A 22,253-nucleotide genomic window follows, 5' to 3' on the forward strand; every position below is an offset into this window, starting at 1 on the left:
CGATTCATGTTGCCACGCCCACTCTAACGCCCACAAACCGCCCAAAACTGCCACGCCCACACTTTTGAAAAAATGTTTTAATATTTTTTCATTTTTGTATTGGTCTTGTAAATTTCTATCGATTTGCAAAAAAACTTTTTGCCACGCCCACTCTAACGCCCACAAACCGCCCAAAGCTGCTACGCCCACACTTTTAAAAATGTTTTGATATTTTTTCATTTTTGTATTAGTCTTGTAAATTTCTATCGATTTGCCAAAAAACTTTCTGCCACGCCCACTATAACGCCTACAAACTGCCAAAAACTGTGTTTAAGACTCTCCTTCTCCCTTCCACTAGCTGAGTAACGAATATCAGATAGTCGGGGAACTCGACTATAGCGTTCTCTCTTGTTTTTATTTATATATAGCACTGGCCATTTCGGTTTTTATTTTGCCTTTCATTTTTCTCGGTTAATATTTTAATTCAATATTTATAATGATTTATGGTTAATATTTGAGCACACATATGTTATGCATACATTGGCCATCAATTATAATTATGCAAATTGGCCACTTTTTTCAATGGTAAAGGGAGTGCAATAATTGAAAGAAGTTACGCATGACAGACAGTTGATTCGTTAAATTGATTTCAGTGATAATACGAATATGTTTAACCTTATTAATTTCACTGCACCGTAAATTTTTATTTAATGCTTTGCTGAATTCCGTGTAAATAAAATCAAAGAACAGGGTATCCTTCAACCGAATACTTTGTACATTTTTTACATCTGCCATTAATTAAATGAATGGCGATTTGCAGGCTGTGAGTTTGTGACGTGGCAATGACAATTAATGCAACGTAAATCAATTGGTACGTGTTAATTAATGTGCCTTGCATTTAAATAAATACCTCACATTGTTAACAGCGAAATTTTAAATTAACGAGTGCTAGAAGTCTGCTCAAAAACTGGCATCAGTCAGCAGACAAAAAGAGGCCATAATTGAATTTTTATCTCATGCAGGGAAAACAAGGAATGAAAACATGGCTGAAAGGCGCTAGAGAAACGTTCGAAATTCGATTCAATGAACAAGAGAAACGAATGGGGGTATTATACTTCTTTATATACGTATATGAACGCGCATGTACATATATATCAGCCGAAAAGCATGCTGCATAACTTTCAAAAGTTGTGTAGTTAAAGGCATCGCCAGTATACGGGCATGCAGATACACAGATACAGATACACATACAGATACGTGACCCACTTGGCAAGCTCCGCAGAGGAGCTCGCCGATACGGAATTGATACCCAGAGCTCCGCATCCTTCGACGACCATTTATGCATGCAAAATAGCAATAAAGTATAAATGTTTCCAACACTTTTGCCTGCATGCGTAAATAGCAGGGGAAACAAGTCCAAAACCTAATGCAATTGGCAGTGCTCCGGCCTGACCTTTCCACTGTATTAATTTACAGAGCAGAGTCATAATCGTATTAAAACACTGCTCCGTAGATACTTGCAGATCCAACAAAAACCGCAGCCCTGTTAACTCAATCTTGATTGAGTTTTACATGTTGACCTGCAAGTAAACACCTCTTGGACAACTTTTTATTAGCAACATAATCCGTCGTAACGAGCTCGTAAACAAGAACTGAACCTTATTTTTAGTTTGTGGGAAAATATTCAAAACTTCACACTCCATTAAGCGCGATGGGGATAATCGAGTGGCCGATGGCAGAAGTGTTTAACGAGCTCTCAATAATTTGACATCATTTTGCAGTAAGTAATCTCACTGTGCTCTATCCTGCTGCCACATGCCCCATTTAACTTGCTGGGAAAATATGAATATTTAAATTTTTATTGTCAGTGCATCTAATTGCTTTTAGTTTAATTGCTGTAAGGACGTCGTTTTGGGGCTTGTCTAACTCTAACTCTATTTGTGCGTGCGAGTGTTTATGTGTGCTGAGTGCGAAAGGATTTAAGATCTGTGCCTTGTGCGAGAGATTTTGAGGGTGAGTTTCCATTTAATGGAATTATGCGCTTAGGGGCAAAAACTGATTCTAAGTGTAAAATGGAAAATATTCTACATTATTAAAGTTACTAAGTAATTTCTGTAGAGGCGTTGGCTGAAAAACTTAGTCAACGTTTAATGAACGATTAGCCCAAGGACTAGCTTACACTTATACGTACTCCTCCTGTTGCCAAAAACGGAGATACTTTGGTAGTGTGGGCACCTGTCTCCTTTAAAACTTGCCTTCAATTGTCGCTTTCTTTTTTTTATCCTCTGCAGAGATCAAATGCCTTGCGAACCCATCTCGGAAAATCCCCAACTTATTTGTTATATTAAAACCTTTTTCCAAGTTTCATTGCCTTAGCGTCTCTGCATAAATCAAACCAAACATTAAATTATGCACACCAAACGACAGACAAATCCTCCGCCAGGATCCGAGGACAAAGGAAAGAAAGTCGGCGACAAAGGCAAAAGAGAAATGTGAAATCTGGTACAATTATGTGTTTAATGCATAAATCAAAAACTCATTTAAAATAAAATCATGGCTCTCAACGAATCGTAACAAAAAGTCATAGCAGCCAAGCACCCTGAAAGCAATTATGTACAAAAATCGTGAGGGGGAAGAAACGTATGAAAAATTTAGAAGGCTCTACACAAATACGTGTGTATAAGATGTTTGTGAAAGGACATAAATTGAATGCCCGAAGAGTTTGCGGGAGAGCAGCTATTAAACGTAATGCAGCATACACATTGTAATTTAGGGGTGGCGCTTGCAGCAGTCATATCACTGAGCAGTGATGAAAAAAGTGATTATATGCATTAAATATTATTTAGAAAAATAAATCAAAGCTAAACCGTTTTAAAAATCCAATAAATGTAAGTCCTTACATATTATTTCTTTTAAACATCAAGGGAATCCCTTTTCAAAGTTCTCCTTAGTAACCAGAGCTTGGCAATCAATTCAGTACTTTTATTACTTGCAGCTAAAAGCGGAATGCTTTCCGTATCGAGCTATTCGAGTGAAGGATGTTGGTTGGCCTGAAAAAGGCCAAATTGGCATCGCTGGTGGCAGGACTTGTCTCTGTCGGAGGACGAGTTCGAGTCTGTCAGCATGTCAACTGTCAGCCGCCGCTGCTGCTCCTCACACGTGATGTCAGACACTCCAATGGCGCATCCTCGGGAGCGACGGCAGTTGCATTGTTCGACGCCATTGCTGTTGCCACTGCCGCTGCACTTGGAGTTGCAGGAAGTGAATGGAGCACTCGGCCAGACAGGCAACTTCAGTCGGGCGGGGAGGCAGTGGAGATGAGCAATAAGCTTGGCCAGAAAGGATGTGATCTTATCAAACTGTTCATGTTCTCCCAAGCCAAAGTAATTAAAACGCAAATGCATATAAGGAATGGTTGTTTTTTTTTTTTAAACCTGATTATGATAATTATGCTTTTATGCTAACTTATATTTCTAATAAAATATATTATTTCCCTAAGATTAAGATTAAAGTCTGTTTTTATCGTCAACATTTGATTAATAAATACTTTTTGTCTTTCTAAATTTCATTACTTAGTTATAGCACATTTTAACAATATTTTAATTGGATTTAGGGCCACATAAATACCTTGTGGATCATTATAAATAATTAAATGTAATTATTTCATGGTTGTAGAATACGTATAAACACACTATTGTTTCCACACCGTGTGTGGAACTCAAATCAAGGGTCACCGACTCTTTTGAGACTATCTTTAGATAATGCTTTTGTTCGCCACATGTCAAAGGGACGCAGTGGGCAAACAATTGAAGGTTTGAAGAGTGCGGAGAAGTGTGTGTGGGCCAAGCCAAGTGTCTCCTTTTGGCCTCCTTTTCTTTTTGGCCCATGTGCTCTCTAGTGGGTGTGACAAGTAGTTGGCTTCATTTCAAAAAGCCATTCGGTCAAATGGCCCCAGCACCGCACAACGTTGAGGAATTTTAAGTGGAGCAATTCAAGTGTTTCTCCACAAAAATGTATTGACATCAATTTGATATTAAACTAGTCCAAGCCAATAAGGACAAAGTGAAAATCCTCGAATTTCAATTGTAGTTGCACATGAAAGTCTCACAATTTATGTCTCTACATTGTATAATTCACCAGCCCTGGATGGAAGTTACATTTCTACATTTTCTAAATTCCCATAAGCTTAGACCCATGCAAGTGCACTATAATCGCATTTCATATGCATACACAAAGTTATTTGTTTACCGACGAGTGCACAATATCCATTCTAAGCCAATATTGCGCCACTCAGCAGTATTATTTCAATTCAAACACTCAACAGCGGGTAATGCAATTTTACAATGACTCTCGGTAACGTATCTTCTGGCTTTTTGCCTGTGTTTATTTATTGTTTTTGGTAACTTTTTAACACAATCCCATTGAAAGTTGGCTACTTCACCCTTCATGTGCCTCATTTTCCGCCGAGAGTTTGAAAAGTGCTTTATATTGATGGCTTCCGTCATACATTTTACAACCGAACTGGGCGTCTCCTCTCAGGACTTTCGTCCCCGATAAAAGAGGGGAAACACTTTTATCTCTAGAGCTCTGGCAGATAGTCGCTGGAAATAATTCATAACCATAAAATATCAATTTATCGTCTACAGTTTTTGGGTTGCCGCGCATACATTCAAATCCTTTACGTCTGCGGAGTCCCATCCGTAGGACTTGGCAGTAGTGACATCAGCACCAGGAGCAGCAGCATCATGGCAGACAGGCAGACAAGTGTATCGAGGAGAAGTGACAGTTATAACGGCAGCAGTTACAGCGCCAAAAACAACCAGATCTACAATATACATATACAAGGCTGTGTGTCGAGAGGAAGGAACAGCTGCAGGGAAGCATATGCCCAACAATACAAATGTACCCCTGATTGGAGTTTGAAAGATTGCGATTTTTCACTTGCTGCGGCACACACCCTCGCAATCCATGGAAAAAAAAAAAAACAAAACAGCCAGGTGGTATTTTGCGCTGAATAATTCATAAAGCGTTTCTCGACCTACTAATTGAAGAGCTGATTGATGCTCAAAGATGGTTTTAAGAAAACACATCCCTTAAAATATATCCTATATTTTGAAATATTTCTAATATTATGAAGTATTACTATCTTTTTTTTTTTTGTGTAAACACTTTCGACCTAGGTGCAGCAATATCGAACGCATGGACTGCTTTGTTTAAAGGGCATTTTAATAAATATTCGAGAAGCAACAAGCAATGTTAAATCATTACAAATAAAACAGCAGCTAGAAGGAAGGTGCTAAAGAAAGCAAGCCGTGACAGTTACAAAACATTTTACAAGCAATTCACCAGAAACAATTCAGGGACAAGAGATGAAAGTAGTAAACAGGGAGTGGAATGGGCTTGAATTTAGAGGAATACACCATCACCAACCCCAGCCAGAGTCAACGATAAAGTTGTCATAGTGTGAAGCGAACAATTCATCAGCGTCAATGTGATAAATTGTACTTCCACCGCACCGAAATTGCTGGAAATTTTTATTTTAAACGCAGGCGGGGCATTGAATGAGAAGAGATGGTATACATCGCCAAGGAGAACAAGATAAATTAGCCCACTCAATTGAAATATAAACAACACAATACTAACATTAAGCATACGCACCGTGAACACAGCGATGTTGATGATAAGGAACTAAAAACTGGATGTGCTTGAGTGAACTGGCGAATTCCGACTTGTATAATTAGCATTTTAGGTTGAAGTATATTAATGAATGAACTAACGAAAAAACAATCAGCAATCGGTAACACACATATTATAATTTGTTAAGAATGTAATGCTTAAATACCAATAAAAAGCCAAATGTTGCTCATTTGATAACTATTTGTTTGATGCCAATCATTACGTATATGTATGAAAATCACATGGATGATGACCGCGAAAACAAAAGTGAGAGCTAAACACAGTAATCAGTTGGCATGTTTGTGGTAAGTGATAATCAAATGCTTAGGACCATGAAAACACGGTCAATGCTTAATTTGCTAACTATAAAAGAAGCACCTTTTTCCTTTTTCTGGGATAAAAACTAAAATCGGGATATTAAAATAATTGCCTTTTTTCTTATGTAAATTTTGGTTTATATATAACAATTTCCAAAACCATGATTGGGTACACCCCTATCCAAGAAGGCATCAACAGGAGCCTTTGAATAAGCTAGATAATTAAGCGTCAAGCTTGAAGGATACGCACTATGAGTGGCAGACACACTCGGTCTCCGAGCTGGGGGCCAATGTCTAAAGTCGCGTTTTGTGGCGCGACCAACTAACTAAATGACTGTTTGAGTAGACAACTGACTGATATTCTGACTGACTGGCTAACTGACAGAGTGACGACCGCACACAGCCTAGTCCCCTAGAACCTTGTGAAAGATTGGAGGAATGGTTTGCCACCGTTTTGAAGGAACTACAAAGCGCCTACCCCGGCTTTGACTGACAGCTGTTGACTACTGGGTGGCTGTCGACCGCATATTCCATTGTTAACGACTCGTTTTGACATATTGAATTAAAATGCAAAAGAGCCCGGCGCAGCTAAGGAAATTACAGTCACTCCAAATAGTGGATTCGTCGAAAAGTCGAATTTCCAATGAATCGCTGCCTATCGAACTTGCCATTATGCGTGTTTATAAATTTGTAGAGGCGCTTTTCCGAAGGGCTGCCAAGATCATAAGCCTGCATAGAATTTAAATGCAAATGGAAAAATTATTTCCAGCCAATGGAAAACGCAAATGATGCTATAAAAATGCAAAATATTTGTATGTATATGAGAATTTACACTAGACGTGCAAGGCAACAGACGGATAAAATATTTCCCACAATAAAATAACCATTTGTCTGCTGTTTTTCTTGGGCTATGATAAGATAAGTAGAACAGATATTCAAATCTTTGATTTTTTATTTTGTTTACGTAAATATAGGTAAAATTTCGGTTTAAACAGCAAACAAAGCTCTCTTCATTTGAGAGTTATTAAAATAAATTACATAACAATGTAACAAAAATAAACCCCACCGTTAAAAAAAAAAGTAATTGCCTTTGTAATTGTTCTTCTCTATCCTGCGCTTTAAATTCTAATTAAGTTCAGGAAAGTAAAATATTTTGTTTTAATTATAAAGCTGTGCAAATTTTTTCCCATTTTATGGCTGGGTGTGCTGGTTAAGCTGCCATTTCAACTGCAATACCACTTCGGCGCCACCTGTAATGGTCATTTAAGGTAATAAAACTACCTGGCTAATACTCCTAGCCACGTGGGTACTTTTTATACAGTTTCGAAATTAATTAAGTTGAGGTAGATATATCGTAAAGAAGAGGAAAATCCAATTTAAAACGTAGTTTCACAATGGCATTGGCTATGCCATTTACGAAATTAGCTTAGTTGAAATAAATGTAATAGCCATTTCCAAATTATTATAGTGAGAAACCAATATAAAAAGCTCTAATGGGTAAATTGAAATAAAGACCTTTTAATAGTTATATGTGGTCCTTATTACTTGATTCTTGTTATGCTTATTATAATGAATGTAAAACCTAGGTTTTATAGGTATATATTGTGCAGTTAGCAAAGTTTGCACTGTTTCTTTTTAAGTTCGCAGGACTTTTTATTCATTCGCGTTCATGGAAAAGATGGTAAGTGGATTAAACTTGTGTTGGATAAACGCCGACGAATCATGAAACTCAAATGGCAATAAAAATGAAACTATGCATTAATTGCAATTCCCAATTGACCACACAACGAACACGAGCCACAAAATTTCCAAAATAAGCTTGACCGGGTACTTTGAAAAACGACTGTGGATGTGTGGGTGGCTGTGTGGCAATGTGTGTGTGGGCCGTGGCATAATGTAGCTAATTGCCGTTAGTTATGTTGCCACCCACAAAATTCCGCAATTAATGTATCTCCCTCTAGCGGAAAAATGTGTGTGTCGTGCGGTTAAAAGACCAGCAAATGTTCGTCCTGGAAAAACACAAAGCGCAGAAAAGTAAGCTACATGATGTTTGCTGTACTGCGGAATTCTACTCCTTCCTTCAAAACATGTAGTATTTATAATATGAAAATAGGGTAATTATATAAGATTGTTTTTCACAAGTAATGCAAGGACTGTCGCATAAACTGAAAAAAGTCGATTTGATATTATGCAATTAATGCCACTAATTAAAAGTAATTACTTAATCTTACAATATTGACAAAGAAAGTGTGTTAATCGGTGTACATATAAGCCATTGTTTCTAGCCAATGGCCTTAAAACTAAGTCCATGTTTCTCTTTCCCTTTCTTGTTTTCATTTTAATGTTTTATATTAATCACACGCAAAAAAAAAAATAAACAGAAGAATATGCCATGTTACTAAAATGGGCTTGGCAACCCAATCTCATTAAGTCAGAAAAATATACAAATGTTATAGTAAATATTTTCGGAACAACAGTGGAGGAGCAAAGGGGATAAGGCATTTGGTAATGAATCGAAACTTGACCTATTGCCAAAAGTACCGGCTACTTCTATGGAAGGACATCAAACTACAACTTGCAAATGTGGTAGAACTTGTTATGATCATTTTGCTTTTTGCTTTAATGCCCATCATTTTTACTATTGGCACAAAAGTAGCAAGATCAGTATTTCCCCCTGATATAGAAATAGAAAAGACTCCCGGCCCGAAAAGTGTCAACACTAGTTTGTAAGTAAATATTTCATTAAAGGCAACATATATTGGATTTTTTATATTTAGATTTGAGAAATTATATTTTACACCTAACAATGGGATACTTGAGCAATTAATAAATCAGCTTGCAAATATTTCCGGCATTAAAGATGTCGATGTGTATGACTCTAACACTGAACTCTACTTGAATTTGATGACCAACAAAAAAGCAATGGGGATTGCGTTCCCTAGTGAATGGCATGACATAAAATCTTGCCCGGAAGTGCTAAATATAACAATATTTATGCCGTTATCTATAAAAAGGAAAGATTTCAAATATTTCGAATCGGGCTTTTTGTTGCTTCAAGAGCGGATGTCCAAAATCTTCATATATCATAGGAATGCTGGCAAAGAGAAGATTCCACGTGTTCTGATGAATCATTTTCCATACCCCCTATATGTGCCCAATCATTATGCGCAGTCGGCAAAAGCCATGACATACCTGACCCTGACATCATTTTTTCTTCCCTGCATCACAATTGCCAAGGTATGATAAACTCACTAAGTACATTAATAAAATCCCTAAACCTTATTTTGTTGCAAAGTATGTAGTAGCTGAAAAGGAGCGCCGGCAAAAAGCTATTCTAAGCGCGATGGGATTTGGTAATAGTGTTCACTGGTTGGCCTGGTATACGAAATCAATGTTGCTTTTGATACCATGTGTGATGATTATGATTATTATTTTTGCTATTGGATCGGTTTATGAATTCAGCAACCTGATTTGCCTGATCTTAATTTTTCTTGTATACGTCCATTCACTAGTACTTTTTGCCTTCTTCGTAAGCTCATTTTTCTCAAAAAGTTTATCGGCTGTCGTGGCCACACTTTTGATATACTTGGCCACAGGTATTCCCTTTCTGATTGTGGGTGCGGAAGACTCTAGTGTTGCATCCCAAACGGCTGCCAGTTTTGGACTCAACTCTGCGCTGTTCTACATTTTGGCTTCCGTGGCCACAATGGAGATGCAGTCGGTGGGATTGCAATGGCACACCATGGACAGTACCGCCTCTAACGGCCATAAGCTCAGCATAGTGGCCCACATGCTAATCATGTTTGCGATCAGCTGGATCGAGCTGCTCATCTGCCTGTATGTCGAGGCGTTGCGTCCTGGTGAGTTTGAAGTGCCTCAGCCATGGAACTATCCATGCCAAAAAAGATATTGGTGTCCACACCGATATGTATCTTCAGTTTTCCACCAAGGACCGCTTCTTCCCCTTTCAAAGAAATCATCCAATGGAAATTCACCCATAACTTCTCCATTAGGACAACCGTTTACTAATCTTGATGATCGAACACAAGAAAATTTTCAAAATGTACCCATTAACTCAAAAATTGGCGTGGAAATCAGAAGCCTTTCCAAGAATTTCGGATATCGCAATATAGTAAGAAATCTATTTTTGAATGCGCACGAAAATGAGATTACAGCTTTGGTGGGACATAAAGGTTCTGGCAAGACTACCACCATAATGATGCTCTGCGGGATCTTGCAACCCACTACGGGAACAGCCCTGATCAATGGATACGATATAGTTAGCGAACCAAAATTAGCAAAAAGTAGTTTGGGAATCTGCCCGCAGCATAGCGTTCTTTTCAAAGGAATGAGTGCAAGGGATCACATATACTTCTTTAGTCGCATAAAGGGCTACACAAAAAAAGAGGCCATGTTGGAATCGAATATCTACATCAACAAGCTTAGCTTGCTCAATTTCCAGAGGACGGACGCCATGAAACTCTCACCAGGGAACCAGCGGCGATTGTCACTGGCCTGTGCCCTTTGTGCCGGCTCTAAGGTAATACTCTGCGACGAGCCATCCTCCGGTTTGGATGCCGTTGGCCGCCACGAGCTATGGCTATTTTTGCAGAAGGAAAAACGTGGACGCACCATCTTAGTGACAACCCAACTCTTGGAGGAGGGTGAAATCCTTGCTGACCGCATAGCTATCATGAACGATGGACAGATTCTGTGCTTCGGCACTTTGGGATACATAAAACAATTGCCATTCGCCAGCTTTACACTCTCCTGCCAGATGGCTCCCAACAGCAAAGCGGAGAAACTGACAGATCTCATTATGCTCTATATGACCACCACTACACCGTTGTTCCGCGGATCGAATGTGAACTACAAACTGCCACGATGCAAAATGAACCGCTTCCCGGAGTTGTTCCAACAGTTGGAGAACAATAAAAAAAGTCTCGATGTCGTCAGTTTTGGAGTGAGCGATACAAGTCTGGATGGGATCTATCTCAGTCTGGATTATGGTCAGGGCTTACGCAACAGGGGCGGTGCTGATCCAGAAGATAAAGGTAAGATTACGGCTTTCTATATATACTATAGGTCTTTCGATATTCAAACTATAGGGGTCTATATTATGTACACTGTTCCCAATTTGATTTGCAGATAAAGCCGATTTTTCACTCCAAACTGAGAAGTCAGTTCGGTCGAAGGAAAGAGCAACCAGCTCACTAGTTAGGTATCAGCAGACGGTGGAGTCAAGCTCGAAATCGGAGTTCCAAAACGATTCTATCCTAAAACCGAAAGCGTCCATATACCCAATAGAAACTTGGGGACCAAAGAATCGGAGAAAAGGAAGTTGTATGGCCCAATGGCAGGCAATGATTATAAAAAAAACGAATTACATAGCGTCGCGAGCTCTCATATTTATTATTATCCTCATCATTCCACTTCTTTATTATGTCGTAGTACTTTGGACTGCCAGCTTAGAAAAATGTACCCGTCAAACAGATATACCACCTGTGCTCCCATTGTCATTGGATTATTATAGCTATGATGACATGACCGTCTTACTCGAAATTGATAATGACTTGTACAAGAGCGCAGGAGATGCCTATATCAAATCGGTCAAAGAGACTGCCACCGTTCAAAGGATACGCTCAATTTTTTCGTATCTATTGAAAGCATCGCCATTAGTACGCCGGGATATTAGGCGAAAATACGTCTCTGGTGCTTCGTTTAATAATTTGTCGACTGTCACAGCCTGGTTCAATAGCGATGCCTTCGAACACTCGGCACCCATAGCCATGAATTTGGTGTACAATGCCTTAGGAAAGGCAGTGCTTGGAGAAAACGATTTCAGTATTTTTGTAAACAGGGGAGATCTTCATGATTTCGTTTTTAAAGATATAATATCAAGGACAAAGCGCAGATCTAAACGACAGAATGATCCGGACTATGAAGATTATCCGGACTACGAAACTCAAGAAGATGATAATATTGTCATCAAACCAAGTACCTCCACCACACTCGCTGATAACTATGATTCTCTTTATAAACCTGGTGATGGTAATCAACTTGCTGCTCAGCTGTCTATTCTGGAAGCCTCTTCAACATTACTGAATGAAAAGGGCAAAATAAAGCAGCTCCTCGGTTCACTTCTTATAATAACAGCGTATATTGCCCTAGCTTTAAGCATTTTTTCCTTATTTGTAACAAAGGAGCGAGTGCAGTATCTCAAATTGCAACAAGAAATTTACGGAGTGACCCTATCCCACTTTTGGTTAACCCACTTTCTTGGCGATCTCCTTATTTTTGCAATTTATATGGTGGCTTTAACAATTTCAATATATCACTTAACAAAGTGGTACCAAGTGTTTATAATGCTTCTACTTATTGGATTTGCTTGCTTGCCATTTGTGTACCTATGTAGTTTCTTGTTCAGACAGCCTACTTCTGCGTTTGCTGGAAACTTTACGATTTTGGTAATGACGGGTAAGTAACAAATTAGAATTTGTATAAAATAAGACGAACCAAATGGCTATTTACAATAATATAGTTCAGTCGATCTTTACAGCTCTATGTAGGGAATGTAGATTGTACATAAATTCTTTTAAAAGGCATACGCAAATCTGAAAATAAAATGCAGATTCCATTTTCAATGATATAAATAAATAATCGAAGTTGTCTTTCTCTGTAGGCGGACTACTATTTTACATTCTCTACATGTTCAAATTACTCACGGATGTTAATTTTAGGACAGTATTTGCGATACTTCCAATGTACGTGGGTGCCTTTGGCCTATTTAAATGCCTCACCTCGCGTGAATATTGCGACCGTGAAGTACTTCCTCCCATCGATGATCTTGATTGCAAATTCGGATCTTGTAACGTGTTCTGCGCGTGCAAACGTGAGTACTTTTATTTTACGTAATGTGAAAGAATATATTTACTTGTTTTATTGTTGACTAGACGAAAATAATTGGATAGAGGTTTGGCTACTAATTATCCACTGCTTAGTTTGGTTTTTTTTTCTTTGGTTTTCGACTTTTGGATACGAAATTGGCTACAGATTTAAGCAAAAGCAATCTAACCGGAATTGGAATATTAGTGAGAAAAATATTCGAGTTCTGGACGAGGAAAAACGTGTCAGTCAAATTCCGAAGTACGAACATGATGAGTATCCTATAATTGTGGACCAGGTTACTAAGAAATACTGCCGCACAAAAGCCGTCCAATTAGTGTCATTTGCGATAAGACCGTATGTTTTTAACTAATTAATTTCCTAAATATCTTTACAATATGAGTATAAATAGCGCCGACTGTTTTGGCCTTCTGGGGGCTCGAGGCGCTGGAAAGACATCTATTTTCCGGATGATTGCGGGCGAGACCAACATGTCCAATGGAAACATCTATGTGAGAGGACACAGTCTTAGGGAACACAGGAAAGCTGCAAAAATGGAGGTCGGCTATTGTCCCCAGGGCGACACGGCCTTCAAATTTCTCACCGGTCGGCAAGTGCTGAGGATCTATTGCCTGCTCCATGGAGTGCCGAAAAAAGACATTAAGACGGTGTCAGAGCAAATTGCCATCGAATTCGGTTTTAAGGATCAACTTGACAAGCAAATTCGGACATATAGCGGCGGGAACAGGAGAAAACTGAATATTGCCCTCGCTATCGATTGCGGATCGGTAATTTGTCTGGATGAGTCGAATGGTTATGTCGATCCAACGGCCCGAAGATTTATTTGTCAAAAACTGGAGGCTGTAAAGAAGAGCGGCAGACCCGTACTTCTGACCACCCAGAGCATGGAGGAGGCGAATGCACTGTGCTCAACAGTGGGTTTGTTAGTTTCCGGCACTATGATGTTTGTCGGGTCGTTGCAGCAACTGCGATCAGAAGTAACTAATACCATAATGATAAGGCTTAAAGTCAATGCCAGTGCGGAAGAGTAAGTACCGTGTTTCGAAAATGTATCAGGACAAACAGTTCTTAAAAATCCTAGCTGCTTGGCTAATGAATTCGTGAATTTTCAGTTAACTAATGAATATGAATCATAATATTTATTGTTAATTTGTTTTCAGACAGAAAGGAAACATTCAGCAAGTAATGACTGATATGGAGGAACTTTTTCCATTGGCCACGTTACGGTAAGATCCAGTTAATTACTTAATGGACGAAAGTAATCTAATCTTGAGTGGTATTCTATTTAAAGGGAATTCCTTGGAAACTATCTCATATATAACATAAACAATAATGTTACAACGTTGTCCAACTTATTTTACCAAATGGAAAAATTACGAGATGAAGGAAAGTTGGAGGACTATTCCATAACGCAGGTTTCCCTAGACGAAATATACAAAATACTAGATGAGGAAGACGATCCTAAGCTCATAGACCTAGACCCTACTGAAAATAGCGAAGGTTCAGATGACAAGCAAAGCAAAGGAAAAAATATAGAATCAGATACGGATACAAGAAAAGAAAAGGATGAACGGAAGAGAGTTGAAAAGGAAGATATAAATAAGGAGAAAAGTAACGAAAATAAGCAACAATTTAAGAAAAGGCCTACCACCTCATCTGAGAGTACTGATAGTGATGATATGGTAGTTAAAAAAGGCGGAAAATGAAAAAAATGGCAACAATTCTTCGCGATATGAAAATCAAAATTGTTTTGTACTTTATATTTTTATATTTTTTTAGAGTACAAGAAATATTTATATTATATCACACCTCAACTTACATAGCTTTTAAACCAAAGAAGGGGAGCAAAGCAGTCGGCCGTATTTGTATTCATTAAGGAATTTCCGCAAGTTTTACCGGTTTTTTTCCGTCATTCTTTTGGGGCTGCACTTAAGCTTTTTGGTGTGCCTGGCTGACTTCTGAGGGCAATGGTTGATTAAAATGTCAAATGCCTTGAATATTTTAAATGCCATCGCGCCAGCCCCCGAGGAAAATTTATTCGAAAATCGAGGCGCAGGCCGAAAAGCACACAAGGACCATTCGACGGGGCAATTAAGGATAAGAACTCAGCTTAAACCAAGGATGAACCCCAGAATATGAATGGCGCATACTTAATTGCCTCAGCAGGTGTTTAAGAATTGCGTATATGGGGAAGAAAACGTGGTACAATTTGTACCAATATTATTACTAAATTCGTACATATGTTTATAAAAATTGCATTTACTTTGCAAAATCAAATCAAAAAGAAAACGTAAACATTAAAATTACAGATTTTCTAATTGATGCCTTTCTTGTATGACACAAGTTTTTAATAAATATTGTTTTCCTTTTTCAATGCGATGTTGCCTTGTTTACCCTTTGGTTATTACCTCAAAAGATAATAAAAACAAGTTACATAGATTTGATTAGTTGGTTTCCAAAATGTTTCAGCTAAACAACTAACTTAAATTAAAGTCCTACTTTTGGCGACCATTTTGAGAAATGGCAACCGAAAGGCGAAAGTTTCCCGGTTATCAAGTGTTGGCCAAGGTAGCGTTTGCCGGAGCAAAAAACAAATTGTTGCTGGGCTGCAACCAATGGTTCTTTAGATAAAGCTGGGGAGCCAAACGACAACGATGGCAAATACTAATTTTGCAAAGCAACGCGGAAACGGCAAACTGCGAACGGCCGTACTGCGCGAGGGAAAGTAGGACGAGTTGAGTTCACTCGCAAAACTTTCTTGAAAACAAAGTGAAAATGGGGAAAATAAAGAAAATAAAGAAAATGGTAGCCAAAAAGCAGCAACAGCGAAAGCTTAAATTAGTCAAGCGCAAAATCAAGGCGCTGACTCTTTGGCGCGGCGTAATGCTGATATATTAACTTGTTACTTGTTGAAGTACAGAATTAATTGTAGTCAACTGAGTAACAAATAACTTGCTTAGTTCGTTTTACACAGATTGAAGCAGTACTTTCATTCTATATTTCTTGAAAAATTGCTTCCAAAAATATTTTTCTTCTAAGACTGGCTTTTGTTTGCGGCATTATTTCGCGAACTTTTTTTGCGATTTAAGTGAGCTGCCATTTTTAAAATTATTTTACCATTCACTAAGTAATACTAGTAAATGTTATGTTACGGTTATTAAAAAATAAGGCAACTTTTTGTATTATCATCTTAGGTTTTTAATAGTAGTAACACATTTTTATACTTTGCCTCAAGTATAAATGTATTATGATTTATTGTTTTACAGGAGCTTCGCAAATGGTGCACCACATATTTTTACTGCCTTTCCCCTTTTCTAAGTTTTTCAATACCTGCAACTTTAAGCAACTTATACGTGTTTTTACTGCTGTTGGGATAAAATAATAAATCACAGAAAATATATGCGCCCGACACTCTTTACCTCGATTCACCTTTTTTACTGTAATGTTCGCTGCCATGAGTGAGTAGAGTGAGTATGTGTGTGTTCCGGAAACACGTCAGCATGTTATGGCAGCGGAAGCTGATATAGCTGGGATCGGGTGAGGTGGTACCAGTCCAGCCAGGTTGCATGTAATGAGGCACTGATTGGTGCCTGAGAAATTGCCACTTGGAGAGCTCTGCTGATTATTATGCACCATTTTATACGCTCGGGCTCCAACTTGTGAGCTAAATCAAACAAGTTGACACTTGCCACGCCCTGGTATTTAGCACGGGCGCATGCATAACTTTTGTCACTTTATGTGGATGTGCAGTTGGAAGTGGCGGTGGCGTCAAGAACTTAACCTGCATCCTGTTGCAGCTGGCAGGCAAAATGTCGTAGAGCGACCAGACGTGCACCCCTGCCTTTTGGCCCATTATGCTTTGTAACACTACTTTTCATTCTACCATTTTTCCCTCTGCTTGGGAATTTTCGCAGCTCTGTTTCTCAAGTGGCAAGCGAAGCTGTCTTTCCCACGACTGCTGGCTGCACTTTGCATAACTTTGTTGCATACTTTTGAGCGTGTTTCGTCCCCGGATCGTGTTTCACAGCTCCCGTTGGAGCTGTTCCCCGGCCTCTCCTGTCCTATTCCACATTATGTATTATAAAAGCATAAACGTTATGCCTGACGTTTACTTAATGCTCGAATAACTCGGGAGCTGGAAAACTTTTCAATAATTGCTGTGAAAAACATCACGGAAGCAAGCGACCTAAGCAGGTGTGGTTTTATTAGGCTTTTATGCCTTTTGTATTGTGCGTTTGAAAGAAATTCGTAAAGTAAAGAATTGAAAAGTAGTATGATAGTATAGTAATAAGAGAAATTACACTACAAGACAAATAATTACTGAAAGGTTAATAACTACGCAGCTAAGTCCCTGCTAAATACAAATATAAATAAGAATGTACGGCACAAAGTAAAGAGAATTCCATTCTTGGAATATATTCGCTTAAAGCAGCTTTGCAGTAACTCTCCAAAGTATTATAATTTTCAATTCCGAGCAGTGGGCTACATTCTCCGCCCCTTAAAGTCCTCTTATGTGAGAAACAACAACAAAAAGTCAACATCGCAGAGTCTTATCCTTTGAAATCCCCGCCGTCCCTATAAACACAAATATCTCGCCCGTTTAAGCCCATCAAAGCTGCTGCAATTACCTTGTTAATACGCATAAAAATGCTCTAACAAGCGAGCACCAGAGACTGGAGCCCACTTTGAACCCAGAAAGTCGGAGAATCCCCTGTGAAGAAGCTTTGCCGACAGCGACAAAACGCAATGAGATTAAAAAATAATGCAAAAAGAACCGAGTTTTCTTTTTCATTTGCCGTAACGCACAGCCGTTTTAATCCGCTTTTAATTGCCTGAAATCCAATTGGCGACCTACATAGCAACCTGGTTCAAAGTTACTCGCATCCTCTTGCCTTTCGCCTCTGCCCAATCCCAATCTTAATCCCGCACACCCACAATCTGTAGCCCGTAAAATGGACAAGCAATTAGTAAAGTAAAAAAACAGAGAAGTTAGTTTGTTGAACTGGGCTGAAGGGGTCAAATAAAAACTTATTCCCGCAGTCCAGCTTAAAGGTGGCAAATTCAAAAAGCAGACAACGAAGAGAGTTTCATTCAACCCCCAATGATTAAATTGCCCTAGCCACAAATGTTTTATTTGATTTGCTAATTTACTAAATAAAATGGAGGAAGAACTTCCTTTGGCAGTTGCATTATTAATTGTTTCCTAGCTGCAGAATACTTTGAGTAAATTCTTTAAAGTATATTCGACAGACAGCTGTCAAAAATACAAAAATGAGTTTTACAACCGCAATATTTTTATTACCAAAGTGTGAATATTTCAGTGACAAGTAAACCCAATTTCTACCACAAGCTTGGTTTTTTCCTTACTGGTTACTGGTTTTCCCTTCGTTGTCAGTTGGCTTTGTTGACTCTTCTGCCCGCCTGCACTTGACATTATTCAGAGGCAGGATAAATCGCCTTGGCTGTTTTCCGTATCAACTGGCCCATGCCAGTAACTGCCTTCAATTGACTTGGCTGAAATCAACGAGGCTTTGCTGTCATATTCCGTTTTTTTTGAGTAAGCTGTCAAAACCACTAAATTCTAATTGTAATGGTGCTGTGAGACAGGTGCCCTAAAAGTGCGAAATGAATAAGCGTGACGTAAGGGTAGATGTAGTTAAACAATAATAATAAATATTCAAATTAAAATTGAATTACACAATTTATTTATGTTTTAAAAGGCTTAAAAAGGGTTTGTGTTGTGTTCATTGTGTTCATTTTACCAAAATTTCAACTTCAACTAGTTCATTTATAAATTGCGATCCTGGACAATGCTAACCAACCCGCACCAATTTATTATCGCCGAGTCTATATGGGCGTTGTCCGGCGTGAGAATGATGATAATAAATTCTCGCACTAAAACCTGAGCGACATTCAACAAAATAATTACCAGCATATTTCGAATGTCTCACGGGGCGCACCCAGCCACAATTTATCATTTTGCTTCAGCTTTGGGCAAACTAGTGGGTGAACCCGTGGGTGAACCGGTGGGTGAATCAGTGGGTAAATAGTGGGTGGGAAGAAGAAGAGGAGCTCATTTCATAACTCAAAAGCCTCGAGAGTCATTTATAAGGCTAGAAGGCGAAAAGTTGTTTTTTCCTGCAACTGGAGTGGGGTGGGAAACTTTGACTTGAACTTGTTATTTAACACTTTGCAGGCGAGGCGAGCTGACAACTGGGCGTGGTCAGAGGCTGTTAGAATGCGCATATATACAATCATATTAATGCACATAAAGGGGGCGGAATGGATGCATGGAGTCCAAAGGAGGGATGGTCCAACATGCACGGACACTTGAGACAGTCCGGAGTACTCGACAGGATATTTCATTTGAAGTGCGAATAGTTTAGGCGAATAGTCTGCAGTGTGTACGTGCCAGTATTCTCGGTTAAGCATGGCAAACACGTCGTATTAGTAATTAATTACACTTGTGCCAGAGTACTAGACAGAGACGGGGGAAGAGTACGACTTCTAGACTTCTCGGTTTGACATGTGATTATGCGCTTTTAGCATCTGTTTGCAAATTGGTACTACTATGCACATGTCCTGTCCGTTGTCATCTGAGCACTTAGAAATCACCCAATCGCATCAAATGGAAAACGTTGAACTTTGCGACTGCAACCACCTCAAGGTGTCAGTCATTTATTCAAAATCGATTTAAAAGAAATCCAAGAAAGCCTAATTTTTTTTATTCTGTATCTAAAATTTAAATTCTGTGGATTAAGTATTTGGACAACCATTTTATATAAGCCCTCACACGATTTAAAACTCATTAAAAGGTTTGTTTATGCTTAAGCCGCTTGAAAGATTGCAAACATTTTTTCGGGTAAGAATTTGCAACCTTGCCCTGAAAAGTAGGCATCTGCGTAGAAACTTTCAAAGTTGGGAAAACTTTAAAGAATGCAGTCGAGGTAGTAGTTTTGAGTCCCCCCTCATAACTCCCTCCCATAACGCTTCACTTGCTCTCATTTTCTTTGGGTTCGCAAAAGTTGGCAAGGGTAAAAATATAAATTCTTTCTGCTAAGCGAATTTTAAGCTTAAGGCGCTTTCAAATGATTTGGCGGAAAAAACCGAAAAAAAATGGGAGGATAAAGGACCATTATTTAACTTTTCACTGGATGTTTTTTCTTTTTAGGCGCCTCGTTACATGTGTCAGCAGCACACCTGAATTGGTGTAACGTTAACACGTGCTTACATAATGGATACAAGTCGGAGGTAAACGAAACCCCGTTTAACAAAAATGCAAACAAAACTTTTTAACTCAACTAATTGGTTTAAACTCTGTCGGTTGAATAATTTTACTCTTGTATTTCTTAAATTAAGGCCTAATTTGATACGCTAGAACACTGACTTTGATGTCCTTTAAACTTTGTTTGCCCTTGTCGTATGCAAACCAATATTCCTATTCTAGACTTTCATTTTCCGGCTCAGATTTCATTGAAGAAATCGTAAAATGGTGCTTCTACATAGCAACTGAAGAAAATTAAGCAATTAATTTGATTGAAATTGTAATTACAATTAACATAAAAGATTCCTATGATCCTTATTTGACTCGTAAATAACTTTGTAAATTCCGAAAAGGCTTAATAGCATTTCATTTTTACAACCATATTTATTGGCAATTACAGTCGCTTAAAATGTTTATTTATTTATTTTAAGCCAAGTTATTTATAGAGGCACTTGCAGATAAAAATGCCAGTTTTGGGTTTTGTTTCGAACTTGATGAATAGAATATGGTTCAAATCTGTGGTTGCCTACATTCAGAACAAATTTCCACATCAGCTTCAGTTACTTCTCCTGCAATCTTTGGAACACGAATGCAGATAGGAGCGCAGCAGATTTTCTTGTAGGAAAATCTTTTGCCCAAATGAAAGCCATGCCCACAATGCAGTTAAAACAAGAGAGAACGCTATAGTCGAGTTCCCCGACTATCTGATAGCCGTTACTCAGCTAGTGGAAGTGCGAAGGAGAGTCTTCAACACTGACAGTTTTTGGCGGCTTGTGGGCGTCAGAGTGGGCGTGGCAAAAAGTTTTTCCGCAAATCGATAGAAATTTACAAGACCAATACAAAAATGAAAAAATATAAAAAAAAATTTCAAAAGTGTGGGCGTGGCAGTTTCGGGCGGTTTGTGGGCATTAGAGTGGGCGTGGCAACATGAATCGACAAACTTGCGCTGCGTCTATTACTCTGGAGTCTGTATGCTTAATCTTAACTTTCTAGCTTTTGTAGTTCCTGAGATCTCAGCGTTCATACGGACGAACAGACAGACAGACGGACGGACAGACGGATGGACAGACGGACATGGCCAGATCGACTCGGCTATTGATCCTGATCAAGAATATATATACATTATATGGTCGGAAACGCTTTCTTCTGCCTGTTACATACTTTTAAACGAAACTAGTATACCCTTTTACTCTACGAGTAACGGGTATAATTAGAATTTAATGACATATTGTCATTTGACATATTTCCCAGGCCATTGAAATGGCAATGCGATTCTGAATTACACATCAAAACTTCCATTTGTATTCATAAACTATTTTCCAAACACTTAATAGCACTTCAATTGCGCTTCAAGTGGCAAACATAACGGTGTCCGCTGATAGCCGATGCGAAGTCACATAAAAACTTCGAGGACAGAAGTGTACGGTCATGTCATAATGTCGATTGGCAAGTATGCCCCACAATTTGGCCACCACACATATATGTACGTAGACTGGTACCCTCTGTCCCCAGCTCGTGGAAAGTTTTTTCGCAGATAAAACGCGAGAAAAGCGGAAAGACATAAAACCCGGGACAAGTTAAGTGCAATCATGGATTGGTCTAGTCCGCTGCCATGTGCCGTCATTAACGTGGCAACACGTTATTGTTTGAAGGCTGGCGGGGCGGGGCGGGGTAAGGTGGCGGTTGGATGGGGGGCATGGCACTAGGGGCGACGCTATAACCGCACATAATAGTGGGCCATTTTATCGAGCGGCCAGGAGAACGGAAAAGCATTAGAAGTCCGGGAAAAGCGCGCTTTATATTCGCCATTTACGTGTTGAACATGGAATTTAATTTCTTCGGTAATTAATTGCAATCGTGTTGGCATTAGGTTTAATGCTCTAATTGGGCAGATGTTTGTCCGCTCTCCCACGTGTGTGTTTTGCGCGAGTGTGTGTGTATCCTGTGTCCTGCGACTGTGTGTTAGTGTGAGTGCGCGTTTAATGGGGTGTCCGTGGAGCGTGGTGTGCTTGCCTCCATATCAAATTGTTTGACTTTGGCTTCGCCATTTTATTTGTCAAGTCAGTGGACATTAAGATGAAATGCAATGCTCGCCTAATTGATTTTATGAT

At 39.0% G+C, this 22,253-nt stretch overlaps 2 protein-coding genes across 5 annotated transcripts in view; one reads left to right on the top strand and one right to left on the bottom strand.

Moving 5' to 3' along the window:
- Positions 1-22,253, bottom strand: part of LOC120450872 (heparan-sulfate 6-O-sulfotransferase 2) — a 79,794-nt gene that overhangs the window by 35,140 nt on the left and 22,401 nt on the right. The gene's annotated exons all lie outside the window — the stretch shown is intronic.
- On the top strand, positions 8,372-15,190 carry LOC120450869 (phospholipid-transporting ATPase ABCA3). Of its 2 annotated transcripts, XM_039634093.2 has the most exons (10): positions 8,372-8,698; positions 8,750-9,209; positions 9,268-9,832; positions 9,986-11,026; positions 11,121-12,449; positions 12,655-12,864; positions 12,926-13,214; positions 13,270-13,905; positions 14,039-14,104; positions 14,170-15,189. In XM_039634093.2, exons 1-10 carry the CDS (start codon positions 8,481-8,483, stop codon positions 14,582-14,584), a joined length of 5,229 nt encoding a protein of 1,742 aa, XP_039490027.1. In that variant the 5' UTR covers positions 8,372-8,480; the 3' UTR covers positions 14,585-15,189. The 2 variants fall into 2 exon arrangements, with proteins under 2 accessions (XP_039490027.1, XP_039490026.1); XM_039634092.2 differs by having other exon boundaries at positions 9,268-11,026; positions 14,170-15,190.

The sequence above is a fragment of the Drosophila santomea genome, chromosome 3R (genome assembly GCF_016746245.2).
Source record: "Drosophila santomea strain STO CAGO 1482 chromosome 3R, Prin_Dsan_1.1, whole genome shotgun sequence".
NCBI lineage: Eukaryota > Metazoa > Arthropoda > Insecta > Diptera > Drosophilidae > Drosophila > Drosophila santomea.

Excerpts from the sequence above, each read along its gene's own strand:
- LOC120450869 (XM_039634092.2), top strand. The coding sequence starts at position 8,481 with ATGAATCGAAACTTGACCTATTGCCAAAAGTACCGGCTACTTCTATGG. Across the intron at positions 8,699-8,749 it reads AAAAGTGTCAACACTAGTTT|ATTTGAGAAATTATATTTTA; the intron begins GTAAGTAAATAT and ends TTTTATATTTAG. Across the intron at positions 13,215-13,269 it reads GTGTCATTTGCGATAAGACC|CGCCGACTGTTTTGGCCTTC; the intron begins GTATGTTTTTAA and ends GAGTATAAATAG.